This window comes from Salvelinus namaycush, chromosome 12 (genome assembly GCF_016432855.1).
Source record: "Salvelinus namaycush isolate Seneca chromosome 12, SaNama_1.0, whole genome shotgun sequence".
Taxonomy (NCBI): Eukaryota; Metazoa; Chordata; class Actinopteri; order Salmoniformes; family Salmonidae; genus Salvelinus; species Salvelinus namaycush.
In genome coordinates this window covers 47099511-47114175 of record NC_052318.1, presented here as the reverse complement: position 1 = coordinate 47114175, position 14665 = coordinate 47099511, and the positions used below count along the sequence as shown (strand labels likewise).

Sequence of the window (14665 nt, the reverse complement as noted above, 5' to 3'; positions counted from 1 at the left end):
ATTACCTTTGTACGAAGGAAGGAAGCAAAATCTAATCCTTCGCAAGCAGAATATCTTGGCAAAACTCCCTTCCGCTAATGTCACCCATGTTTATCATGGCCGTGAAGCAAATTTTTGTTTGTTTTCATGAATTTTTATGATAGACATTTCTGACTTTTGTGGCTGTGGAATCTAGTGCAAACTGCTTATCATCCTTGATGCCCAATCCTGATTCGTCCAAATAATCAACGAATACCCAAAACCAGGAACTACTGCTGCTCGTAATCAAAAAAATTCTAAGCCTTGACAGATTCGACATTTCATCTGGTTGTCACTAGCTACAACAGCCAAACTCAAAAAATGGCTAGATTTTTTTAATTCATGAAAACAAAAATGTGCTTTTTGTTCTTGATTTAAGGTTAGGTTTAGGCATAAGGTTAGCAGTGTGGCGTGGTTAAGGTTAGGTTTAAAATCAAATTTTTAGAAGACAAATTGTAGAAAAGGGGTTGGGTTTATGACTTTGTGGCAACTAGTGACGACCGTTTTATCTGTCCATGAGAGATTACCACACAGTCATTGATTCACTCACTCGGGTGTAGGACACGCACACAATAAATACAGTACACAAGGACAAACAGATATAGAATTTTATAGTCAACCAGAAGTAGGAAAAAAAATACAGAGGTGTAAAGGAAACAAGCTGACCCTGGTATAAACACGACTACTCAAGAGAACCAAGACTAGAGGATAACAGTGAAATAATGAAGACCATGGTTTACCATTAGGTTGCTGTACATGTCCTAATATTACATTAAAAACAGCTGCCATGTTTTATATATCTATATTTTTCTTCAAATACATAACTCTTTAAAACATTGTGCAAGTGTGTTGCTGGTATTCCATAACTGGTAAACAAGAGTTGGTCCAGTGCATTACATAGTGACACATTACCTCTATACACTTAACTTTCAGCTGGCCACAAACCTAACCATTGCATTACTACTTCTACTTAAGAGAGAATGGTAAACAGATTGAGAAAGGTCCATGAAAAGGAGACAGATTCAAATGGAAAAGACAGGTAATTGTAAATTCTGCCAAAGCATTACAAAACAAGAAATTCAAAAAAGTTGAACGTTTTAATTATTATTATTGCCAAGTTTGGGTAAACTATACATAAAGACTGAGTGCCAATTATCTGACAGTCACATCAAATTCATATTTTGCCTATGAACTAGGACTGTGGTGGACTAGATGCACCAGTTATCAAACGTAACAGAGGTGAAGGCAAGATACCTACATTGCCAGGGATTAGTTGGGCCTAAATGATGTTAGTAAACTAGGCCGTGACTAGTGCCTGCCAAACATCTCCATTCCCACCATCTAGTCTAGGGTCTGCCAACAGATCAAACAGCAGGGGAATAATGTATGGGTCAAATGGTCATAAATGTTGGCTAAATCAGCGGAACCTCAAAATGCTGCACATCTACAAGCAAAGAGTCTTTTACACCAGCCATCTCGTCAACATTGGCTACTACCCGACACTCTACCTAACCAAAACCCACATCCGATAACAAGGTTCTATACAGCTAAAAGTTGGAGAATATAATTTGGTGACAATGACAAATCTTTTATCTGTGACTGTTCTCTAGGATGTTTGTCAATTGTTTAAAATACTGTTCAAATCATGTTCTCTTAAATCAAAAGTTAGCAACCATATAAATCTATAATTCAGTGTGCCAACATTATCACAAAAATAAATTTGGTTTGAGAATTACAAAAGAAAAACTATGAGAAAAGACAGACAAACCAATCATACATTTGTCATGATACACAAACAATTCATGAAAGGAAACGTGATACAATTTATTCACAATTTACAACAAAAAAAATCTCTTTTTAGCTACAACACCATCAGCAATCTAATATAATTAACCAGATACATTGATTTTGATGTAAAACAAAAGAGGATGGTGGAAAATTGAAAGGGACAACAAAAGGACCAAGACGGAACCCTTTCCGTTTTCTCCTGCTTGGTAAAATTCATAAAAAATTGGCTTTTACAAAACAGCAAAAGTATCATTTTAAAAAAAGCCACATGAGTAGCTGCACTAGTGATCTACAATAAGTGCTTGTCAATCCATTGAATAAAAAAACTGAATTCAGGAGAGCACAACAAAACACGCAAATTAGCCTTAAGAGAAAATATCAATAATTTAAAACGGATCATATTTTTTCATGTAGCTGATCTTACTGTGGTTAGGAAACAAGCTGGGCCACGCCATAGCGCTGGCTCACAACAAGCTCAGAGCAATATTTATGAATAACATTTTATGCCCCCTTTAGTTCATTTTTTACCTTGATATTTTCCTGTACAGTATATAAGTGGACTTAACAATTGGCCTTGAAGTAGAATGCATCAAATGGCACTAGAGACAATAGAATATATCACTGTGGTCTAGCAGTAGACATACGAAAACACCTCAAAAATGAAACAACATTTTAAGAGAATTGCCTGAGTTGGAGTCAGTGGCTCTAGATACAACTATTTTACACTAGACTGAGGAAGAGGGGGAGGCTTCCAAGTATGGACCTCTGCATGATCGGGTTCCTCGAAAAGACAAAACAAAGGACATGATAAAAACCGATCTAAAACACGTTAAGAGACAAGAGCGGCTTATAGTTTAAGCTGAACATTTTTTTAAAGCCCAGCAAAAACAGCCACTTTACCCGATTACTCTAAAATATCAACTAAGTGAGACAAGGAGAAAATATGTTTGATAGCTAATACAAAAAAAAAATTATTCTAACGGTGTTTTCAATTTGAGAAAAATAGGAAGCTGTTCAGGTGTTCACTGATAGCACTGGCAGTGCATTAGAGAACAGAATCAGGGAGGCACGTTTTATGTTTTACTGCAAATTCCAAAGACAGATGTGAGAAAATAGCCAGAAACCTGCCTCTGAAATGCATTCAATTTAAAAAAAGTGGTTAAACCGGGAAAATGTAACCTGGTCAAGTGCAACTTGCAACGGCGGAAACCTGAAAAAACCTCTATTGTTTCGTTTTTTGTACAAGCTGGTCTTTTACATTTTCTTAACTTTAAACAATTAAAATGGATACAAATTTAGCCTTAATTTACAATACAATCATTTTTCTCCAAATCTGACCATACTTACAGGTACAAAATAATGCAGTGTATTAGGACTTCTGCAGTTCATATACAATCAATTTTAGCCCAAGTTCCTGTATCAAACAAATAGCTATTAGTAATGGAGAGGAATAACCCTGGATTAAAGAGTGGATGTCTTTGTAATGGAAGGTTTGCTACTGGCCTAAAAGACAGCACCACAGATCTGTCTGAGCATTTTTTTTTTGTGTGGGGGGGGGGGGGGGGGGGGGATGTCCACCCTGCTTTAAACCATTTGTGATTTAAAGCAAGTTGGCCCCTGCTCAATTCCATAAGACAACCTGTTTGGAAGCTGCCAAGTCAGACTGACTGTGACCATTTTTCCCTTTCTAAATCCCTAAGCCCCATTGCTAAGGATCACTAAAGGTCATTCCCAGTGAATGACTGGTGGTTTTTGTAACATTTTTATATCTGATGCTAGATTCAAAATGGCTCTATGGCACGTGACTAAGGTAAAATTGCATTGCAATATTAAAAAGGCAGTCGCTTCATTTTGCGATGATGTTCAGATTTGTGATTAGGCCATAAAAAACAGAACCAGTCCGAGGTGTTAATGCTATGAGTCTAGATAAGTTACACGTATTATCATCCTAGCATCATACACTGAAATAGACATTTTACAGTAGTCTTTCAAAGAGGAGGTTTGAAAATGCCTTTGTGCTTTAGCTGCACAGAGCGATTGCACCACTCAGTATAAAATGGAGCCGCTGAGCTAGAGGACAGGCTTTTAGCACCCGGAGAGGTGGTCTCAGAAGCAGCGAGTGCAAAAGTGCAACGTTTGGCCTGCTCTCTCCAGCACCTCCAAACCTACTACACTCTTTATGGCAAGATACGGCAATGCTAGGGAATGGATTTGGAGCGGCTGAGACTGACTCTGGTTAAAGCTGGTATATCGGCCTTGTGGGTTTATCTAGTTGATTGGTGGCGTCTTGAGATTTTGCCGCTTGCTCTGACTGGACTGTGGTGACATGAACAATCCCTATAGGATATAAAGAGAGCCACACATACATGTGTGTGTGTATATACACATACGCACACACACTCCCAGTAATTTATTGGGTAAACCACCAACATTTCGGCACTGTGGTACTAACACCAAAACGTTGGTTTACACAATCAATTACCCTTAATATAGTGTGCAACTATTTTTTATAGCCTACAGTTTACTCGCCGTTAGTCACCAGCTCTTGCTTTTGACATGAAGAATCCCCCCGTAACAAAATCTCTCACTGGTGATAAGAGGTGGGAAAATACTCTACAGATGCATGCACTCCCTGTGGGCCTGATGGTATTGCCACACAATTCAACAATTTATCTGCAGGTTACGTAAAAACGAAACACCCAGGACTGCTACGTGGGATACGGTGTGAAAGAAATATACAACATTAAATTGTGCCCAGAAAATGTGATAGACGTATTGTTGAGATCGTCGTGAACTTTTGCTTCAGTTAAAATCCATGGGGGAAAAATGCTGGCCATATCCCACTCCTATTATTGTATTTTGATTGATACAGAATGTGTTTGTCGACTTTGCAGGAAAAATAGAACGAGGTTGGAGCAACAGCTCCCTCTTGTGGCTCGGAGAACTACCTGCGCCCTGGCAGGTGGATTCCGTTGACTGATGACGGGTAGGAGAGGAGCAGCTCCAGTTGTGCAAACAGGGAGAAGTGATCGGAGGGGATGTGGGGGTGGGGACAGCCGCTGATATTGTTCTCATGGAGCCAGTGAGGATCCAGAGGACCCAAAACCCCCAACACATTGAGCGTAGGCTGAGAGTAGAAGATGTAGTCAATGATGCCCTGCACAGAGAGGAAAAGCACGTTAGATGGCGATATATTCACATCCCCGGCTGGGAGAAAATTATTCACCGGTGTGACCCAAGCTTTCGTAATAACCCAGTCTTTTAGAACAGCTCACAAACACTGGAGCACAAATTTTACACCGACGCAAAAAGAGCGATATACAGAAGAGGGAAGACATGAATGTGACAGTCTCACCTTGAAGTCGAAGGTGTAGTTGGTGTAAGGCATCAGGCCGTTTTCGTAGGCACTCTTCAGCTTGAAGCTGTGGGTGATCCTGCCGTTGGACGTGCCATTCTTGCCGTTGCAGTTGAAGTTGGTCAGGCTGTCGATGTAGCGAAGCTCCTTGAAGTCCTTGTGGGTGCTGTCCACTCCGCCCGAGCTCAGGTACTCCACCACACCTGCACGCAGACACACACAGATCACCAGGAATTACAGAAAAGGCACTACAGTAGAGTACACGCACTCGATTTTCAGCTGACCCAGTACACACCAGAGTCGGGCAGTGAGTTGAGGTCAGCACACAGGACGAGTGGGACGGCATTTGTCTCCCCGGAGACTGAGGAGAGCTTGAGGCTGCGCGTGGCCTTCTCCACTATGTTTTTCACCTCAGACAGGAACATGACGGTCTGGACCACCTTGACGTCGGAGTACGCCGGGTCCCAGTGCATGTGGGCGTTGGCCACCAGGAGGAGCTGTTTCTCCATGCCGTGCAGAGACTTCCCCACTAGACAAACACACATTGGACAACACCAGCGTTTTGACATGGAAACATTTAAGCCATATGGAATTAATACTTTTTCGCTGGCGTATGTGTAGTCTGAGAGACTCACCAGACTGCTCCATCATCTCCTTGCGCACCTCTAGAAGAGCGGCCACACCAATGTTGTCCTTGGTCATGACTCTGTTGAGCATGGCCTCTGAGCCCTCAGAGTTCGCCATAGCCAGCTGGTTGAACTCCACCGTGTGTTTCTGCACCAGGCTGAACCTAGACAGCAGAGAGGAGAGGCAGAAGAGACAGGTGAGTGCACTGTGCTGCCTCTGGGACAGCTTAAAAGGCTTTTCTGTAATGGCTGAATTTAGAATCATTACACCTCTGAAACACTATATACAGAGCAAATGTCTTAAACATACTTGAACTCATGATCTAATCAAGACTGACAGGTGGCAGTGTGGCGTCAACTCACTTTTCGGTTCTGTAAAATATGGCGCAGCCGTCCACATGCTTGCGGTCACACTCGGACATGGTCCTGGCGCGGGACTTGGGGCTGAAAAAGCCCTCGTAACCCTGGTCCTTCAGCTCCGGTAGGAAGTAGTTGTAGTACTGCTCTGTTTCCACTTCCTGTTCAGCAAAAACCAGGACAATTCAGGTTCATCTTAATCTTGAAGGTGCATTATTCAAAGTATATGACCTGTAACTATGGAGATGACATCGCAACCGCAACACGGCCGCCGTGCTCTCTGACGTAAGACAACGCCTTAAATGCTAGACCGATTGTACCGCGCATGTGTCCTATAATTCATTGTAACTTTCAGTATCAAATCGCATCAGCATCTGTCTGCCCACCTGTAGGCTAATGATGTCAGCGTTGCAATTCATGATCTCCTGCATGATGGACTTCTTCCTGTACTCCCAGTTAAGGGCCCAGGAGGGGCAGTAGCCGTAGAGCTGGCGCGTGGCATACTTATCACACAGCACGTTGTAGCACATCACAGAAAACAAGGCTAGAACAGGACAGAGGGACGCAGACATGAGATTATGCTACAGTCTCTCATTAGGGCTCCGAACATGATCAATAACACACACACACACAATGTTCTTTGTGTTGATGTCTGCGACTTTGAATAGGTGTTGCAAGTGATTTGTAACGGTGGATGAGTTAGTTACCTGCTGTTCGTGCCCGGTCAGGCTCGGCCATGACAATCCATGATCTGGGTGGGGGTTGCTCGGAGTTGACTGCGACAGAGAGGGGAAAAATTAGTAATCCTTACACTGCTCCCCAAAATACCATTATGAGTGATTCAAAGGAGAATAAATACAACTTCATAGTGACCACTTGAATATGATCATCAAGATCAACTGACGGACCCAAGTCATTCCATTCACCAAATTTCAAAGAAAATAAGAACTTATTTTTCTCACTCAATTCAAAACAACAATATGCTTTTCCTGTATTTGAACTTACCTCGTTTGGTTCCTGCCAGATTGTCCAGAAGGTAGTTGAGCAGTTTCCTCGTGCCATCATGCTCCTGGTAGAGGTTCAATATTTCTTGTGCAAGTGGGTTTCCTGCAGGAGGAGGATACAGTGTAAAGAAATTAGATATTACACAGATTCAATGATACAGAATGAAAACAATGACATCTATCATTCTATGACTTCTACTCTAGAAATCAATTGGATGTGCAACCAAATCAGCATAAACAGATTATTATAAAAACTGAAAATGCAGGGTCAATGGAATCTGCATGCAAGTTTAAGACTCCATGAACAGAAAGACCAGCTTCAAATAATCAACTTCGATGCCAAAACGTAATGACTATCAGGGAAAGCTTACCTTTTAACCCCAGTGTTTGTAACTTAAACAGCTTTCCAAGCTCAAAAGGTAGAACCCGCAACTGGTTATTGTTTAAAAGAAGTTCCCTGTGGAAGAGGTAAGACAGACATGTTTTAGAAGGCTAGAGACAGTAGAGAGCAATAGGTCAAGATTCAGAAGACAACATTCAAGTATTCACACAAGTGACCGCTTTCTCCATTTCACCCAAACTGCTGCGCGCATCAACAAGCGTCTGCGTACCAAGGCACTAAAATAGAACTTGGTTTTTAGGAACATATACCCACGTGGGTGATTGAAAGATGAACTGAGGTCCACACACCAGTCGGTAGCGGAAACACACCTTAAAGTTGGTTGCCAACAGCCATATAAAGTCCACAGAAGAAGACTGAAGGAGGAGAGATTACTAGAAACTAACTAGGTTCCCCCTTTTATCTGTGGATTAATTGTCGGAGTAGAGAACACAGGATTTTGTGTGACTCAAAATTCTACAATGATACAGGGGAAAAAAATTGACCTTGTGCATTTCAGGTAAAATAACAATCCAATGTTGATATCACAGGACAAATTAGTTACCAACAGCAAGCTAGCTAGCTAAATGTCCATGAATGTTTAATGTGTTTCAACCTGTCCCCAAATGAATATAGTTGGTTCAGAGTTCGTATTGATATTTTAACCTGCGTGTCCTGATTGCGTCTGGTGTGGATGGACAAAATCAACATGGTGATGGTGCACGCACCCGGTCTAGTCAGCATGTCAATCAATAAGTATCTGTTCAGGCCATTTCCATGTCTACTCAGCCAGTTAATGAGCAATTTGTCATTGAGGGACAGGTGCAGGAGAGGGCATACACAAGAACGATACAAACAAAAACATACATTTCCTTGAAACAGAGTAACTAGCTATTACCAATTTCAATCACAGTGGGGAACAGAGGTCTAATACCACGCATGGGAGGCTGAAATGGCTCTTCATCCGTCTACTTTATAGAATGTGCTCTCAGCCCAAATCCCCTAGGGATGCTGAAATGGCATTGTTGATTAGATGAACAACACACTTAACATTTCCAATTATAGCGTAAATAGCTCAAAACAAAAGGGTTCGAAGCATGAACTGTGAAAGGGTTTAAATTAAATAGAAACCTGGTTAAATTACTACGCTATTGAAGAACAGCAAACTCCTGTCTTTAACAGGCCCAATCATCAGCTTTTAGTGCAAATCATTTCTCACGTGGAAGACACAGCAATGTCGGTTCTCCAAACTAGCAGAGTAAACAACACTTAGCCTACAATGGACACAATTCAACTTGCACTATGACTGACCTGAGAGACACCATGTTGCCAAGCTCGGCGGGCAGGCTCCTGATCTTGTTGGATGAGAGGTCCAGGTACACCAGGTTTTGAAGTTTGGCAATATCGGGCGGGATACGAGAGAGGGAGTTATCGCCGATGTGAAGAGCAGTGAGGTGAGTCAACGTCCATAATGAGGTGCTCAGACTCCTCACTTTACCTGCCGAAACAAGTGGGGAAACCAGGGGACAAGAGAGTGACTCAGTGAAAACAGGAGTACAGAAATAGCCTTACTCAATTTAAATGGAAATAAAGAATACACCTATTAGGACAACATGTGGAAGCCATCCCCCCCCACCAGCACTCACCACTAATTTCGAGCTCAGCCCAGTATGACTTCTTCCCATTGGCTGCCTCCTCAGTGGACATTATTGTGTACATCCGCCTTGGGTCTGGCGGATCATATTTTTCCTTGGGCATCCCTATAATACTGAAAAACACAAAAACAGATTGCATGATCAATTTGAAACAAAATGTTGAACCAGAAACATTGCATGGTCGATTTGAAACCATACCCTCTTAGATACATCCTAGAGATTGACTGACATAACCTGTGTAAGACTAATTGTTTCCCAAACTGGGGAACGCGCAATGCCGTCGGGGGTACGCCAAATAAAATATATATTTACCTTCACATTTTCAAAAACAGTCCATTTATATTTTCCAACGGGGCTATACATTTGGGTGAGTTTTTTTCCCCCTCACCCGAGTAGCCTCGAACCATCTAGTGTTCAGCGAAATAACACAATATCAAATACAGGTAGCTTAGTCAAATAATTAACATCCAATCACATTAACCGTTACTCTCTCGCAGGAATTCCACTAACGGTCTGTTATAAAGCCAAACGTAGCTGCTGCTCATTCAGTTTGCTCGAAAAAAGGATAAATGCTTAAAAAAAAGGCCTGCGTCCATAGAGACCCATACCAGCTCTACTGGTAGTACTGTTACTACCAGCAATACTAAACCTGCACCTGTCGACGACACAAGTTGTTCTGCTTCCACGAGCATATCCAATGCTAGCATCAGTAATTCTACATTTGTTGTTAGGCCAGCTAGCATTGGCAGTTGTGAATTTGATGCAGCCGAAGAGCTACTGCCCCCTTGCCCTGGAAAGCACAGGACAACAGACAGGGACATTGGACCATCGAAGAGGCGCAAATACGATGAGAACTACATTGGTTTGGGGTTCACTTATATTGGGAGTAGTGCCTTTCCTCAGTACTTTTGCACATAACACACTGTGGCTATCTCACAACTCGATGAAACCCTTCACTCTTGCACAGACATTTAGAAATAAAACATGCCAACTTGAAAAATAAGCCACAGGAGTTTGAGCGAGAATTAAGAGGATTTGAGTAGTAAGACATATATATAAGCAACAGATACCATTAATAAGAAGGGGCTAGAAGCGTCTTATATGGTGAGCTACCGAGTGGCTAGGAGGCAAGCCCCATACTATTGTGGAGGACTTAATTATTCCTGCTGCTGTGGATATGGCTGGGACAATGCTGGGGGAAAGGCCAAAAAAAACTACACAGACAATTCCTTCATCAAACAACACTGTTTCATGACACATCAGTGACATGGCAGGAGATGTTTTGAAACAATTACTGCTTTGCATACAAGCAAGTGCGCATACAAGCTATGCGTTACAGCTGGATGAGTCAGACGTGGCAGCCCTGGCAAAGCTCCTGGTATATGTCCGTTACGTTTATGGGGGGGTCAATTAAGGAGGACATCCTCTTCTGCAAACCACTGGAAACCAGGACAAGAGGATAGGGTATTTTTTAAGTACTGGACAGCTTTGTGACATCAAATAGACTTTGGTGGTCAAGATGTGTTGGTATGTGTACTGATGGCACAAAAGCCATGACAGGGAGACATAGTGGAGTGGTAACGCGCGTGGAAGCAGTTGCTCCCGACACCACTGGGAACACTGCAGCATCCACCGTGAGGCTCTTGCTGCCAAGGGAATGCCTGACAGCTTGAAGGACGTTTTGGACACTACACTGAAAATGGTTAACTTTGTTAAAGCAAGGCCCCTGAACTCTCGTGTATTTTCTGCACTATGCAATGATCTGAGCAGACAAGCTTAAAGTTCTCTTTTACTGACCATAATTTTCACTTGTCTGACCGCTTGCATGATGACGAGTTTCTCACACGACTGGCCTATCTGGGTGATGTTATTTCTTCCCTGAATGATCTGATTCTAGGAATACAGGAACTCTCCGCAACTATATTCAATGTGCGGGAAAAACTGAGGCTATGATTAAGAAGTTGGAGCTCTTCTCTGTCTGCATTCTGTAAAAATGTAACTTAAATCAGAAGCCACTGCCAGATTTCTGGATAGGGCTGCGCTCAGAGTATCCTGCCTTGGCAAATAACACTTATGACATTGATGCCCTTTGCAAACATGTACCTATGTGAGAGTGGATTCTCGGCCCTCACCAGCATGAAAACTAAATACAGGCACAGACTATGTGTGGGAAATAATTTAAAACAGACTCTCTCCAATACAACCCAACATTGCAGAGTTATGTGCATCCTTCCAAGCACACCCTTCTCATTAACCTGTGGTGAGTTATTCGCAATGTTCAATGAACAAATAAGGTTTTATATGTAAGATGACTAAATAAAGAGCAAAATGATTATTATTTGTGACCTCGTCATATATAAGAGCTCCTTGTCACTTCCCATGAGCCAGGTTGTGACAAAACACACATTCTTATGTTTAATAAATGTATTGTATAGTGTGTGAGGCAGGCTTACAATGATGCCAAAAAACAACATTTCAGAGTGCGCTGACCCTGGTGCTACACAGCTGGAGGTTGAATGTTTGAAGGGGTACATAGCTGGAGGTTGAATGTTTGAAGGGGTACAGGACTATAAACATTTTGGGAACCACTTGTCTAACACATTTCCTAATACGTTTTCCTATTTCCTAACCAAATATGTACAAACCAGTAAAAAATAAAATTCCGTGTTTAGCCTAAAGTTATTACAATTCGCCACTCATTACTTTTTGTTTTGCACATTTGCCACATTCAGATTAACACTGGGACATGAACAGATTGACACAGGCAGGGACATGAAGGCTGTACTAACACAGCAAGCTCTACATGTGCTAAATTAGGAGCGACCACAAAAGCACAACAAAAGCAGACTTGATAAGTAGCGCTATCGAGTAATGACAAAAATAGGATGTTCCTGAAAATCGCTGTACCTTTCTCAAACAACTTGTCCTCGTGTTGATACTGTGGTTAGCACGTTCAAACATTTGTTTCAATAAATCATTGAAGTCACAAACTAGCTGATCTTGCTAGCTAGCTACAAACAAGCTGTAGCTAGCTAACGTTAGCATAAATCCCTTTTCAGCAGTGGTTATTGTTTTGAACATTTACCCGATATCTGTAACGTTAGCTAGCTAACTGCACTAACGTTAGTTGGTAACTTAATGGTAAGCTAACTAAGTATTTGCATTGTATACCTAACATTAACCACATAACATCCAAACGAAAATTGTGTAATAACTAAACGTTAGCAAATATGATAGCTAACTAGCTCTCTTTGGCTATTCCATTCCACTTGATTTTCATACTGGGTACAGACAGTAACGTTCAAATTATAGTCTAATCTCGTTTAATTATCTAACTAACGTCCGGAAACGTTAACTATGATCTAACGTTAGCTAAATTAGTTTATTTTAAGATATTCGACATTTAAATTTACTAAACCACACAGAACACAGGCAGACGATAAATTGATAGCTAGATGACAACGTATCTAACTAAAGCGTCAATCCCCGTACACATCCACGTAAGTACAGCGACTTCTAGCTAGCTAACGTTAGTTGACTTAAGTCTAGTTAGCGCAACATAAATCAATAATTAACGAGGAAACATGTCCTCGTGAATTAGCACGTTTTGCTAATTTGCTTGATAACTAAAACGCTAGTTGAGTTTAGATAGCTAGTTTGACAGCTAGCGCGCTAGGTACCCATTGTTAGCTAGCTAGCTTGGTTAGCTAGCTAACTCGGTTAATTTAACTGACTGGTGGGGTGTCTATGCTAGCTAATACATCTCACAAAACACACGACGTTGTTTTCGTGCGCTTAAACAAATGTGTAACTTTAAATGAGAATTTGATGGTTTACCTGTATGAGCATACCAGTCAGCTATGGCGAGTGCGTGTTTCCTTTGTTTCTAATTCACTTCGTGTCAGCTGTTACCCACTGAAAGAAAACAAGAATCATGGCGTCCGTTAGATTTGTGGTCTGTGATAACAACGTCGTAATTGCTTCCGAACAGTTTACGCTGGTAGTGGTACATACAAAACGGTTGTTGTTCCCATCAAAATGGGTTGTGAAGATGGATCAAATGAATTAAATGATTTCATTCAACTCGTGGACATCCGATACAGTGTAACAGTTCACAGGTTCTGAGTCTTCAAATGAAGTTTTCAAAAATCGTAAAGCCTAATACATAATTTAATCTGTAGTACATTTCAATCCCCTTTGCATAAAACTTGCGTCAAAAACTCAAAGTAATGCTAAATAAATGTAGCTAGGTTACTGTATACCAAATCAGTGCAATAGCAACTGTAAAAGTCCTATTCTCACGATAATTGCAATATTTTCGGGCCCCAGTGGGGAGCAGCAGAGAACCGCAGATGGTAGAACTGACAGCCTGTGCAATATCCATCAAGCCAAAAACATTAATTCTGTAAAAAAAATATATATTCTGCATTTTTAATTGTAACCTGATGATGTTGTTAATTACAAGGTCTGTCAATTCCCAAGCCCATATGCCCAGACACCTTTTACATAAAGTCTGATACATGCTCAGCAAAATCTGAATGTCTGGTTAATTTATCATTCCTAATCTCAAAGGTAGTATGTGATACATCATTTTGTTTTACCGCTGGCATTTTGGTAAGGTACAACGATGCCTGTGTGGGAGTATTGAGCCTACTGCACCACACCTCTCGCTCTCTGTGTGTGTGGAGGAGAATCTCTGGGTTCTCTGTCATATCGTCCTACAGCAGCATGCATGCCAGTAGAGCAGGGTACAAACACCCAAATATCTCCAAGACTGACTGTGGTACAATATTTACTTTTACATTTGCTCATCTCTAGGCCCACTCTTAGCCTGATCTTCCAGGGATTCTTCTGTTAGATGCAGATAGAAAAGTCATAATATTAGGGCTTCTCTCCTCCCTCTCGACTTTACTCAGAATTTCACTGATAAACAAGGTTACTTATGGATCTGTTTGGGGTTAGGTACTTTTTCAGAGTTGGTTAAAGTTTCTGAGAAAAGAGTGACCTTCTCCAGTACATTTAGCCTGTGATTAGGTGGTTTTAAATTACAGCAGAGCCAATCCACACCCTTCCAGAAAACAATTAAAGTTAGATTGTGGATAATGATATCTGCAATAATAAGGATCACATCAAAAGCATGAAAATCAGACAGTAAAACAACAGATTGAGCGAGAGGCAAGTTAGTTATTCTCCCTGATTAAATGCTACCAGTATTTCATGTGATTGCATGAGATGGAGGTTCTACATCTTTTAAAATCAGTTGCCTGTCAGATAAAGATACAAGCTTGTGTAATAGCATGGTAGAAGAGCTATACAGGAAGATATTATGGCCAGGGGACACAATATATATGTTTTGGCTTCTGGGTTAGGGTCAATTCCATTTAAATTCTAGGCACTTCATAAGTAAACCAAATTCAAATTTTCTCCTAATTGAAAAGTATAGGGGAAAAAACATGAATTTGAATTTCAGTATACTCTCTGAA

The 14665-nt window shown here is 41.2% G+C and overlaps 1 protein-coding gene across 1 annotated transcript; it reads right to left on the bottom strand.

Moving 5' to 3' along the window:
* Positions 1-612: 612 nt before the first annotated feature.
* Positions 613-13263, bottom strand: cnot6a (CCR4-NOT transcription complex, subunit 6a). Its single transcript, XM_039005930.1, has 12 exons — positions 13020-13263; positions 9174-9295; positions 8839-9025; positions 7520-7605; positions 7150-7251; positions 6852-6920; positions 6531-6688; positions 6151-6305; positions 5797-5951; positions 5457-5690; positions 5162-5364; positions 613-4963 (listed from the first exon to the last, which is right to left on the bottom strand). The coding sequence occupies exons 2-12, from the start codon at positions 9283-9285 to the stop codon at positions 4751-4753; spliced, it is 1674 nt and encodes a 557-aa protein (XP_038861858.1). The 5' UTR covers positions 9286-9295; positions 13020-13263; the 3' UTR covers positions 613-4750.
* Between the last annotated feature and the right edge of the window lie 1402 nt (positions 13264-14665).

What these genes read in the sequence shown, in the direction of transcription:
- cnot6a (XM_039005930.1), bottom strand. Translation starts at nt 9,285, where the DNA reads ATGCCCAAGGAAAAATATGATCCGCCAGACCCAAGGCGGATGTACACA. An exon ending in GGCTGAGCTCGAAATTAGTG is followed by an intron (nt 9,026 to 9,173) that starts GTGAGTGCTGGT and finishes TTGTTTCGGCAG; the next exon opens with GTAAAGTGAGGAGTCTGAGC. An exon ending in TCTGGCAGGAACCAAACGAG is followed by an intron (nt 6,921 to 7,149) that starts GTAAGTTCAAAT and finishes TCTCTGTCGCAG; the next exon opens with TCAACTCCGAGCAACCCCCA.